Consider the following 13683-nt stretch of genomic DNA (forward strand, 5'->3'; position numbering starts at 1 on the left):
CGAACCCAGGGCCTTGTGCTTCCTAGGCAAGCGCTCTACCACTGAGCTAAATCCCCAACCCCTCCTGCTGCAATTTTATCAGTCAAAGTAATGGAGAGGAATATTAAGGTCAATTTTACTTTTTGGTAGGGTTGCAGGTCGAGACAGACCTAACTATGTAGCTCTGGTTGTCCTAGTACACCATTATGTAGACCAGGCTGGCCTTGAGCTCACAGACATCTGCCTGCCTCTGACTCTCAAGTACTGGAATTAAAGGCATGATCCACCACACCTTGAATGGACATGCACATTTCTGTAGAAATCTAGTTGTAGTCTGTAGAAATCTAGTTGTAGTACTGAAATAAAAATGTATGCCTGGCATAATAACAACTAGAGATCTAATGCTGTTGCTTATTCTATTTCTTTTCCTGCAATAAATAAAATAACCAAGTTATCTATATTAATCACACATATGTTACTAAAATGTATTGTGAATCATCAAGATTAAAGTCTATTCTAATTGATTAATTAAACATATCCTAAAAAATTTAAGAGTCCCATGAAGCAGTCTATATTAAGCATATTTAATGAATTAGAAACCCATATTTTATTATACTGAATATAAATATATTGGTTAACAAAGAAACAACATAAAGCTAACAGATAATTTTGGATGGTAGTTGGGAAACTACAGTCTTTAGTAAATGACCTAATTTTTCATGCCTCTTATTGCATGCCTATAAGGATAAGAATATCCAATATACCAAAGGAATGTTATAAAAATTAAATGATTAAAAATAATAATAAAATGAATTAAATGTAAGTTTGGAGAATAGTCCTACAATTATTAAGTGTTCAATTAAATTAATACTCTCACACAAGAATGGTAGTTCTTTTACAATGAGTTCATTTACTCTCAAGATTTATGATTTCTTAATCAATGTGTCTGAGTTTGGATGTGAGATCTCTATATATATGATATATAAATATGTTATATAATATATTAAAATATATGAACATATCACATATATAAAATTATGTTATATAATTATATATGATATAAATGTTATATATTTTATATAATAGATATATTTTTAGTAAAGCAAGGCATTAATTATTAACTGATAATAATGCACAGTTCTAGTTTTTTCTCTAGAATAAATTCTGATAAGGTCATAGACATCTTTGCTCATTATTTTCTTAGTATTCAATATAAATATTTTTGTCAGAAAGGGAGTAAACATTTATTATAACACCATCAACAAAATATGCATGTTGGCTGTTGATCATATAGTGGTATCTGTTCTGAAATGGCATATGTTGTAATAGGTTTGTCTGTACAGTTCAGCTACTAACTTTTCAAAATATAAGGATTTTAACATTCATAAACTGTCAATACATTTTTGTCTTTTGGGAATACTAAGAAAAGAGAATATGTATGTCCTACCTTTATAGCAGGCACTTAGTCTCAGTAAAATCAAAATTTCCTGATGGGATTCAGCCAATACCAGTAGGAGCTTTGTAGCAGTACTTCTTATGACTGGACTAGGAGTTGACAAAAGCTTGAAAAGAATTTCATCTAAAATAGAATGCAGGGCTTTTCCTTCTATTTTGAGTAAATTACCACTAATAGAACAGAATAAAAAAGTATAATTAATAATTAACACATGGTTATCCAACAAATTTAAGTTTTAGTAACTTAAATACCTGTGTGTGGCCTAGTCTGTGAAGGTAGCCACCTTTTATTTTTTTATTTTTTATTTTTTTATTAACTTGAGTATTTCTTATATACATTTCGAGTGTTATTCCCTTTCCCGGTTTCCAGGCAAACATCCCCCTAATCCCTCCCCCTCCCCTTCTTTATGGGTGTTCCCCTCTCCATCCTCCCCCCATTGCCGCCCTCCCCCTAACAATCTAGTTCACTGGGGGTTCAGTCTTAGCAGGACCCAGGGCTTCCCCTTCCACTGGTGCTGTTACTAGGATATTCATTGCTACCTATGAGGTCAGAGTCCAGGGTCAGTCCATGTGTAGTCTTTAGGTAGTGGCTTAGTCCCTGGAAGCTCTGGTTGGTAGCCACCTTTTAAACCATATAACTTGGTTCTAAGAATTTAGTCTCTAACATATTAAGTCGACTAACATTTCAGATTTCCTACTGTGGGCAGGGACCATATTAGGTCCAATAGATAGTACAGAGCAGATAAAGGTCTCCTCTTTCTTCTCAAAGAAACTTGTCATAAAATTGAATATTAAACAAAACTCTAAGATTAAACAAGTGCTTCAAAACCTTCACAAGAGTGCAGTAAGATTCAACAATTAAATGATATACATGCGTTTAATTTATAGAGAACATTTTATTTCCTTTGGCATTTTTTTTTCATCTTTATTAACTTGGGTGTTTCTTATTTACATTTCGATTGTTATTCCCTTTCCCGGTTTCTGGGCCAACATCTCCCTAACCCCTCCCCCTCCCCTTCTCTTCTCTATGGGTGTTCCCCTCTCCATCCTCCCCCCATTACCGCCCTCCCTCCTTTGGCATCTTTTTAATTATAATTTTGCATTACTACAGTGAACTTTTTGTTTTGCTGTTCTGTTTGGGCTTTTGTTTTACCAGTCTTTTGCCAATTTGTTTTGATGCTCATCTCTCTATTTTAGTGGGACTTTGTGTTTCTTGATTTTTTTTTTAAGAGAGAGAAAAACAACATAAAGTTGGTTAGGTACTAGGGAGAGGTGGAGAGGACCTGAGAGAAACTGGCAAAGGAGAAAAATCTTGATAGAGCCAGACACATGTGGTTGTGGTGAAGCATGACTTTAATTCCAGCTCTTTGGAGGCAGACAAGTGAATATCTGAGTTCGAGGTTAACCTGGTCTACAGAGTGAGTTCCAGGACAGCTAGGGCTACACAGAGAGATCTTGTCTTGAAAAAGGAAAAAAAAAATGTATTGTTAGGTTTCACATCTGGGACAAATGGCAGAGGTGCCTATGTAACAAATATATCAAAGCAGTTGCTGGCTGCCAGGTTCTTTCTGCATCACTTAGTAGAGGGCCTGTTACAGGGTCCTCTTGACTGGCATACCCCATCCCCTATCCTAAACTTCTCCAACCTAGGGGCTGGGCTGCCCTTTCCTATATAATCCAACCATTTTGGCTACCTAGCCCTTCTGTCTACTCCTTGGGCCTTCTGGCTGCTACACCTGGTTCTCCTCTTCCTTCCCTTCTTGTATCCCTCTCCTCACTTGGCTTAGGGTCAGGTCTACTCTGGACTTTCCCAGATGTCCTTGCCTCTGGCTATGCTCTCCCACATATCTACAATAACCCTTCTTCTCCACCATTCCTAGGAACGCTTATGTTCCTTTCCTTTCTACTTCTTTTTTTCATTCAGTATTGTATAAAAAACAAATTGAAAAATGCAGTGTTAAAAACAGAACTTGTCTTTATCATCTAATTTAAGTTTGTGAGTATAAAGTTGTTCATATTACTCCTTTGTGATTTTTAAATGACAGTAAATGATACCATTCCTCTAAATTTTTACATAAGTTGCTCACAGCTCTATTCCTTTCCTAATTGCTTATGTTGTAGGTTCGTTTTATTCATCTTCTCAGATTCAGCTTATGGTTTCTTATTTTTTCTACTGTTTTCATTGACTTTATTAATATTGATTGCTTTCATGCTTATTATTTTCCTTCTTTGGCTTAGAGTTTAGTTTTTCCTTCTTTTCCTAGTTTACTTATAGCAGAATTAATGTCAAGATTTGAGATTTTCTTTCCATATTATATATAAAAATTCTCCTAAGTATTGTTTGAATTAAGATGTTCCTCAGAAATTCTCATGTTATTTTCACATCCTTTTATTTAAAGATAATTTCCAATTTTTCTTTCAATTTCCTCTTTGTCTTGTATGGTACTTAGTATATTTATTAAATTATTTGGGTACTTTTCAGAGATCTGCTTATCACTCATGTCCAACCTCGTTCCATTTATAGCCCAACTTTTTGTTAGTTAAATCCTCTTAAGTTTATTGAGAGTTGCTTAAAAGCACTGGATATGCCTTTTAAAAATGTTCCCCTGTATATGAAAGAAATGGATACATTTTTACATATGTAAGTGGACTGGCACTCTACTGTGTTTTTGAAGAGAACCCCTCTGTAGATCTCATATAGCTCTTTTTCCTAGTATTCTGCCTTGTGAAGTTTCGGCATCTTGTTTTCCCTAGATTCTCTTCTTTATTATTCTTCTTTTGTTTTTGTTTTTATATTTTATTTTATTACTTATTTCTTGAACTCAAATTTTCCTACTATATCACATCCTAAAAACTTTGAACTAATTCAAGGCAGCTGTGAAACTTTGTGTATAGTTTGGATCTCGAATGTACTCCAAGGCTCATGTGTGGAAAGCTCAGTGTCCAGGAAGGAGCTATCGGAATTTGTCTGAATGTTTAAGGAGTGGGATGTTACTGGAAGGCTTGGAGATCACTAGGGGCATGTTCCTTTCTCTCTTCTTATTTCCTGCCTATAAAGTGAGTAGCTTTGCCCTGCTACTTGTTCTCACTGTGATACTCTGTCTCACTACAGGTTCAAACCAGAGGGCAAATAGTCATGTACTGGAGACTCCAAAACCATGAGCCAAAATAAACCTTTTCTTTTTATAAATGTTATCTCAGGTAGTTTGTTACAATGGCAGAAAGCTAATTGCCATACTCTCCCCAGCCCCACTCCAGGCTTTCATTCATACACTGAGTCACGTTCAGTTTATTAATTGATCCTTCATAATCTGTCTCTTTTCCCCTAATGGTCCAGTAAATTTATCCTTATAATTCTGTTTCAATCTAAAGTAGAAACAAAGGTCTGGTGATTTTAATTTATTCCTATTCCCTATTACCATTGCCAAGGTTTTATCACTTTACTTGAGTTGCTATGGTTTCTTCCTCATTTTTCCCCCATTGGGCAACAAATTGAGGATATTTAACATCCAAGGCAAGTGTCCCACCCCTAGAATACCTCTAGTCTTCCAATTGTCTTCTTTATCTAGTTTTGTTCTCATCTTCTCTCCATTAGTAACCAGAGTAATAATACTGAAATGTAATCGGACCATATTCATCTACTTAAAAAAATTCTTCAATTTTTTTTGCCTACAAGATATGATGTTTTCTTAACATATAAGTTTTTCATAATGCAAGTCTTTTCAAAATGTGCTGGTCATATATGATACTGAACCTTAAATCCCAGGAGGATAAATCTTCTCTACTCTTCCCCCTCAGCATAATGCTTGCTTCTTGTCTCTGACTTTTGCTAATGTGGATACCTCTGCCTGAAAATCCTGCTTTCTCCTCAGTCTCACTGGACAACTTATCTTCAAAGTTTCATCTTGGATTTTAACTTCTCCAGGATACAGCTGCACTCAGTTTGGTTAGAACATAATTCTTAACACTTGTGAATAACATTAACATTGCAAATTAATATACCAAAATGTAATGATTTCTGTCTCAATACTCAACTGTCACTCATTGAAGACAATATTATATCTGAATAAACATTCTAAACACTAGGAGAAACACAGTAATTGTGGCCCATGATAGCTAACGAATAAACCCATATTCGAGTGAAATGATAAGTAATTCCACTATGTACATTCTTTCTGTTTGGATCTCAAGAAGTACCTATTACTTCCTTTATACTATTTTTAGCACATACTATGATATTTAGTTTGCTGCTTATTAAATATCTAAGTGAACATTTTTTACTATTATTCTAATATTTTTCTTTAGGTGTCACACCAATTCTCTTTCTAAGCCTGAAATTTTCTATAGCATTTAGATTATATTTTGATAACAAATTTCTAATCTTTTATAATATTTTATATTACCCTTTCCCAAAAGTCAATCATAAGAGAATTTAAATTTCATATATAAGTCATATATAGTAGGTTTTGACAAACTAAAATTAGTAATGCCTCTTATTAGAAGTTGTGTAAATTAAGTTACCTGTTGATCTGTAGTATATTCTGAAGCAGAGTCATGACTGTAGCTCCTATTTGAACATTGTCAGTTTGCAGTAGGTGCAAGAAATGATCACTCTGCAGTACTAAGAGAATAAAAAAAAAGAAATGTTAACAATTTTATAATAACCTAAGTAAGAATTTGTCTTTTTTAAAGTCAAATCAAAGTTTGATCATGTCTGCTAAACTTCTGGCATTGAATGCTCTATAATAAAGATTTTTATAGCTACAGGCAGTTTTAAAGGGCCATAAGTAAGAGTCATTCCATTTTTATGAAGTTAGTTATAGTCAAATGGGTCATCTATAAATACCAAGCGAAAATTTTATTATTACTTCTTTAAAATTGAAGATAACATCTTCTAAACCTGAATTTTTTTCTAGAATGAGTTTCACTGAATAAAAGTTTTCCCAGGTTTATAAATTTTAGGTTTCATTAGCCAGTTACAAGAACTTGGTGTTCAATGCCTACACAAGTTGCTTAATCTCTGTCCTGACCAGTTTTGTGTCAACATGACACAGGCTAGACTAGTCAGAGAGGAGGGATCCTCAATTGATAAAATGCCTCCACAGGATCGGGCTGCAGGGGCATTTTTAAAACTAGTAATTGATGTGGAATGACTTAGTCCATCATGGGTGAAGTAGCTCCTGGGCTGGTGGTTCTGGCTTCTGTAAGAAAGCAAGCTGAGTTAGGTCAAGTGGAGCAAGCCAATAAGCAACACCCCTCCATGACTTCCATACTGGCTCCTGAGTCCAGGTTCCTGCCCTTACTTTCTTCAATGATGAACATCGATATGGAAATATAAACCAAAGAAACCTTTTCCTCCTCAAGTCATTTTTCATCATGGTATTTCACGACAGCAATAGTAACCCTAACTAAGAAAACCTCCCATAATCTTCATTTCATCATCTTTGAAATTACAAATAAATAACTCTCATAATAGGTTAAGGCATAATGTTCTAGGTTAAGGCATAATGTTCTAGAAAAGATTATGTTCCCAATAAATGTCAGTTTCTGTTCCCTACATCAGTTGAAGGACAAGATTAATTAAAAGTAAGGTCAGGTATGTTATAAACTGGATCATGGAACACTACTGTAGCTTTCTATTTGTTCTTTCCCACACCAACACTGTTCTTCATTTATATTTATAGCCCAATTATTCATTATGTATCACATTATAACATGGAAAAAACATTTTGTTTTACATGGTTTCTTTAGTAGTAAAAAGTAAAATCCCTGTAACTACAATAAGTGTATTTTCTATTTGTGTCATATTCTACTAATGACTCTAGAAATAACCAGAAATTTACTAAAATCATATGGAATCTAGTTCATAAATTTTCCTTTTTCTCTGTTGAAAAGGACCTATCAATTTGTTTATTTTTTTGTAACAGAAATTTTAAACATACTTAAAAACAGACAGGATGATGTAATAAATCCCCATGAGCAATTCAATAAATTATAACCATCGATTCATAGCCGAACTTGATTTATGCTCCCAACTGCTTTCATTGTAAGTTGAAACAAATCAACAGATTATTTTATCCACAAACATTGCCAACATAGCCTGAAAACAAGACTGATAAACAAAAAAACATAACCACTGATATCCCTTAATGAAAATTACCTCTTAATTTCATCAAGGAGCCAGGTAAGTGTTCCAACCTCTAAACCACTGATATCCCTTAATGAAAATTACCTCTTAATTTCATCAAGGAGCCAGGTAAGTTAAGTGTTCCAACCTCTAAACCACTGATATCCCTTAATGAAAATTACCTCTTAATTTCATCAAGGAGCCAGGTAAGTGTTCCAACCTCTAAGTGTTTTGTGGATTTTTAAATTTGTTTCAATTAAGATTCTAGTAAGATCCATGGAACACGGTTATCTCTCAAATTTTAAAATATCAATTATTCTTCCATTTTTATTTTCTTTGTAATTTATTCAGAAAATAAAACCATGTAAATTGCCCTCTACCTTCTGCAGGTTTAATTCTGTCATTGTATTCCTGGAGTATAATTTGTTTCTTTGATTTCCTCTAACTTGGCAGTTGGCATTAGAGGATTGAAATGATGGAGGTTTGAATTTTTGGTTTTGAATTTTATCTGTGATGTTATGATAATGCATTGGGAGTATTTAGCTCTTTTTTTTAAAGATGTTGACAGACATAGATAGAGGATTACTACACCTGCTCATTCATGAGAGAGTGTAAAACAGATGCTACTCTCATGCCTTATTCATTTATTAGCTGGAATCTCTTCACATAGAGAAAGATTTCATTGATGTATATGGTAGAATAAAAGCTAGCTTTAGATTCATTTTTGTTCAAAAAAATATATTCTCTGGCAGGCTTCAATAGCAACACTTGGTGTATTAAACTTATAGTACAACTTTTAGCTGGTGTGTTAAACTTGTAGCTCAACTTTTCTTTATTTGGCTAATAGAAGCCTTTTAAACTAAAATAAAAATTCCTCTCCTTATCTGTTGAGCCAATTCACCAGTCCTAGTAGAAGTCCCTTTGTGTTGGCTTCTTAGTCCTTTGAATACTGAGAAAGTTTAATTGCTTTCTTTACATCTTGTATTTAAACCACTTCAAGATCATTTGTATACATTTCCTATCCCAGACCTACAAATCAGTAAATTTCTTCATAGGTGTGAAACACTTTATCTGGAAAACATTATTAAAAATACTTCAATATATACATTTGGTTTTTTGCTCAGTAATTTTATAAACATTTAACAAACTTTTGATAACTATATTATGGTTTCATATTAACCTTAGACATACTATCATTTTATTATAGTTCTTTTCAAAATGGAATATGGCATTTTAAAAAATTATTCAAGGATCTTCTTTCTCCTTTATATGCCTTTCTATCAAGTCTAAGTACTTTATATTTTTTTGGTTAAATAGTCTTTAAATTGGGAATTTGTAACAATGGTTGATATGTAATAGGAAAAAAGATAATACTTTAAAAAGTATTTAGTCACTAACTTAGCTACATGCCTACAACTGCCAAAAGTCCTAGTAACACTAACTCCATAGCCTTTAGAAAATGGTAAGTGATGTAGATTACAATCCTAGGAACGTGCTTTTTATACTCACACACATGAGCGATTAGGAAAGGATGTAGAACTAAATATCCAAGTGTTAATACCTGGAAAAAACTCCATAGTATAGCATTTAAGTAATATGATATTTTTCAAAAGAGTAAGTATTGTGCCATAATTATCATGAAGAAGGTTTTAGTCTTATGAAAACATTACATATTTAGAATTTTCAATGAAAAACAATATCCAATGAAATAACTTTGAAGCTTGGTAAAATTTATAACAGCTTGTCCTTTCAGATTATGAGTGAAACTCTATTTACATGTACATGGAAAATTTTCTAAGTCTAAAGCTAAATTTATAACACTAACTGTAATTTTAAAATATTACTTTCCTAAACAGTTCAAATTTAAATTAATCAATCTCTCAGATTTACTAAACATAAGAGAAAGTCATCTTTCAGAAACAGTTCCTTTAATTGGGCATTTATCAATCAAATGCTGCCTGTTATTAGTTACGTTAAGCAGTTCTTCTTTCTTACCATTCTGTATGAGTTGAATATGACCTCCCAATAGCCAGAAGAGAGAATCAGTCACAATTTGGAAAAAATGTAGTAATTTATCTTGCTCTTCACCCTTAATACAAAAGATAAAAACAATTTACTTTTCTAATCTACTTTTCTGAAGAAAAGACCTCTCCAGAGTAGTCAGCGGACTTGATTTCTGAATTCAATAGCTATTTATAAAGTACCTGAACTTCTTTGTTTTATTTCTTCATTTGTGCAACCTGCATTTTTAGTATATGAATATTCTCCAGACAAAGCAAGAACAAAGTAAATAGCTTAAGAATTACAGATGGATATCCTACAACTTAATGCTTGAAATGCATCAGAATGACTTGTGGAACTTTTAAACTACCCCTCTGCACATTCCAAATATACAGAATCTCAATTTCCAAAGTTAAAGTCCAGACACCTGTATTTTCATAGTTAGGTGAGTGACTTCGTTGTATAGCCAGGATTAAAAACCCTGGTAATATGGAAATGTAGCATGTAAGGCATTATTAATAGAACTGTTCAGTTCTAGTTTCTACTCTAATGCTTTATGACAGCAGAGAACATGCCATTTACTCCCCATTATAAGTCACTATCTACAATTCTTACGTATAATAAATGTTCCATTACTATATATCAAGTAAATAAACAATATTTTTTGTTGAAACTAATCTTGTGAAAAGGTGGTAATAGTACCACAACAGGAGACAAAATAGATTCCATTGACTTTGTCTGTCATTTACTGACTATATAACTTTACTGTACAGTTGTATAAACCTATCCAGATCCTGAATGTTTCTACTGTACCATAAAATTAATAGCAACAGTTAAAAAGTAAGGCAAATGAACAAACAAAATACACATTAACTTAAATAACATTAAACTGATTTCTTAGTCTATAAACTCCTTTTCTAACTTTATCCAAAAATACAATGAGAATGGACATAATTTTTTGTTGTTAATCTCAAAGAAATCTAGATGTCCAAACTATACTTTAAAAGCCTGTTAGATGATGTCAACCATTAATTTGTAACCACTGACACTTAGTTTGCCATTAAAACATTTCAAAGTTCTTGAATAGGTATTTTTCTCTTGTGATATGGATTTTAAAAACTAGTATGTAGCTTGGACCAGAATAGCTAATATATGTTCTACAATATTTTCTACTACTCACAAACTATCAAATTCTTAAAAATTTGCTTGAAGGGGTTGGGGATTTAGCTCAGTGGTAGAGCGCTTGCCTAGAAAGTGCAAGGCCCTGGGTTCGGTCCCCAGCTCTGAAAAAAAAAGAACCAAAAAAAAAATTTGCTTGAAAGCTTCTAAGTAGGCTAATGATCCTCAAAATTCCAAATGTAGAATATATGATCTCTGAGTTAAATCCTCTCCCAACAATATTTCTTATATTTGAACTAGCATATTGTCCATATTGTTAAATTCCTCATTTAATTCCATTAGTTTTGTTTTTAATATGTATGAGTGTTTTTCCATGCATGTGTACCACATCTAAGCATTGCCTGAGGAGGACAGAAGAGGGTGTCAATTATAGGAAGTTGTGAGCTACCATGTTTATTTGCTTTGATTTTTGAGACAGGTTTTCACTACCTAATCCTGGCTTACTTGAAATTCTAAATGAACCAGACTGACCTCAAACTCCCAGAAATCCGCCCGCTTCTACCTACAGAATGCTAGGATCAGAGGCATATACCACTATGCCCAACAAGAAGTGTTTTAGTCTTGACTCATAGTCAAGAAATACTTCGGGGCTGGGGATTTAGCTCAGTGGTAGAGCGCTTACCTAGGAAGCACAAGGCCCTGGGTTCGGTCCCCAGCTCCGAAAAAAAGAACCAAAAAAAAAAAAAAAAAAAAAAAGAAATACTTCACTCACAAAAAAACCTTTTAACAAAGTTTAATGGTGGACATCTATATTCCAGCAGTCAGAAGATTGAGGCAGGAAGATTTTGAGTTAAATGTTATTTGGGCTGCATAGTGAAGCTCTATCCTAGGAAAAAACACATGGAAGGAAAAAATGGAGAAAAAACATCTATCTCAATTGGCATGTTCTTTCCTATGTATATTACATTTATTATGTCATATATGTAAATATATCTGTTTTGTGCTGATTTCCACTCAGTAGCCCAGGCTGGCCTGGGATTGAGCAGTCCTACTGAGTCAACTTCCTGAGTCAACTTCCCAAGTACTAAGACCATGAGACATTTCCAGTCTATAATTTTTTTAATGGCTAATTAGGATTAGGAGTTGCTATAAACTATATGAGCTTGCAGCTTTGTCAACAGTATTGAGTTTCTATAAATGTCTATAATGAGACAACTATTGGTCAATTTCTTTAATATCCAAAATGAAATGACTCTTTTTCAAAGTAAAAGTTTGTCATTATAATCATCCCATATGCCATAGAATACCTTAAATTATCTAAATATTACGAAATACTCATTGATAAACTTTCCCTCATCTTCCTTCTCCTATTATCCCTAGCCAGTTTTCTAGTCCCAACTCCTATGTGATTAGCTTATTTTAGATTCTATATGTCACTGAATTTATACAGTATGTGACTTTCCAGCTTGGCCTACTTCACCTACTAACCTTCACTTCCTTCCATGATGCTGCAAATCCAGAAATTTCTCTTTTTAATTTCATTATTTATGCACCCACTGCTGAAATTTAGGTTATTACTATTTTTGACTATTGTAAATAGTGATGCAATAAACATGTTTTGATAATAATCTCTCTTCTTTTAAATAAATATAAGTCCAACAATGTAATACTGAACTATCACATATAATAAAAAAATCTTAAGAGTGAAATCAAGGAGGTGGAGAGATGGCTTAGTGGTTAAGATCACTGGCTGCTCTTTCAGAAGACCTGGATTTGATTCCCAACACCTGCAAAGATGAGAAGTCTTTGAAATTCAAGTTGAAATCTGAGTTCTCTGCTGTACCATTCTAGCTTAATGTAACTGACTGAAAAAGAATTAAAGATGAAGAAATTCTCAACTTCTGGTCCTATTCCTACTCTCAAAGTTAGGACTGAGGACTGAGCAAAAATGCACTCAAGGCCTGACTGTGAGAACAGTTAGATAATCTTGAAGACAATCACTTAAGGTCAAGTCAAGCTGTTAGGGGAAGAATGGGCACCATAAATGGGAAATTGATAAGCTAGTTATATAATTGATCTAGTTATCCACAAGAATGGAAGCAGAAGCTGCCAATACCAACCAATAAACTCCTAATGACTTCTCATTTGGCCGATTTTTTACTTAGACAGCAAACAGTACAAGCTACATGTTCTAAACTATCAAATATGTATACAAAATAGCTCTAACAGGTTTGGACATTTAAGAGTGGCAGAACACAAGGTCTTCAAAAATTTGCTTCTGAAAAGATCCTATTACAAATTCAAAAAATAATATGGCATCTGCTGCTGTTCTAGGTGTGGTCACAGATTCCATTTCAAAGTCTGATGTACTGATGTGGCACTTCTTTAGAGAAACTAGACTAAATGCAGAACATTTTTGAATTATTTTTCACCATGCTCTCCTCTTCCTTCCTCCCCTCCCATCCTCTCTCTTTCTCTGTATATAAACATTACATAAAACATAAAAGTATCAAAAATATTATATAGTTCCCTTAAAGTAAGTACAACTTTATATGTCAATTAAAAAATAAAAGCTACGGTCTAACTATCCCCAAGTGTCAGAAATTTGGTCTGGAGAGAAGTGATGCCATGGATATAAGTATATATGTATGTTGCCTCAAATTAAGTGGTAATACAAACTCTTCAAAATCATACAGTATTCTTTAGCTAACATTTACATTTTATAATGTAAAGACTAAGTTCTTGGTTGTAATTTTTGGGTAAAGATGTTTAAATTTACTACTCTACTTGTGTGTTCAGCCACATATAGCATATTTGAAAAATGACAGGGGACAACTTAGGGAGGGATAAATATGGTGCACATTCTTGTAATCCCAGTGCTGAGGAGGCTGAGGCAAAAGGGCTGAGACTCTCGAGACCTGCAAAGCTATAAATTGAATATGAAGCTAGCCTGGGCTAAACAGTGGAACTTTGTTTCAGGAGAAAAAAAAGAATGAAAATTA

At 33.5% G+C, this 13683-nt stretch overlaps 1 protein-coding gene across 10 annotated transcripts in view; it reads right to left on the minus strand.

The window, feature by feature from the left end:
* Iqcb1 (IQ motif containing B1) overlaps positions 1-13683 on the minus strand; it is a 54555-nt gene that overhangs the window by 32132 nt on the left and 8740 nt on the right. For all 10 annotated transcript variants that reach the window (XR_010055955.1, XM_006248395.5, XM_006248396.5 and 7 more), the window contains exons 6-8: positions 9557-9650; positions 5956-6055; positions 1427-1605 (exon numbers count right to left, since the gene is read on the minus strand). Coding sequence is in view for 9 of the 10 variants with exons in the window: in XM_006248395.5 (XP_006248457.1) it covers positions 1427-1605; positions 5956-6055; positions 9557-9650 (373 nt within the window). In the remaining variant the exon portion in view is untranslated. The remainder of the gene's footprint in view (positions 1-1426; positions 1606-5955; positions 6056-9556; positions 9651-13683) is intronic.

This window comes from Rattus norvegicus, chromosome 11 (genome assembly GCF_036323735.1).
Source record: "Rattus norvegicus strain BN/NHsdMcwi chromosome 11, GRCr8, whole genome shotgun sequence".
NCBI classification, from domain to species: Eukaryota; Metazoa; Chordata; class Mammalia; order Rodentia; family Muridae; genus Rattus; species Rattus norvegicus.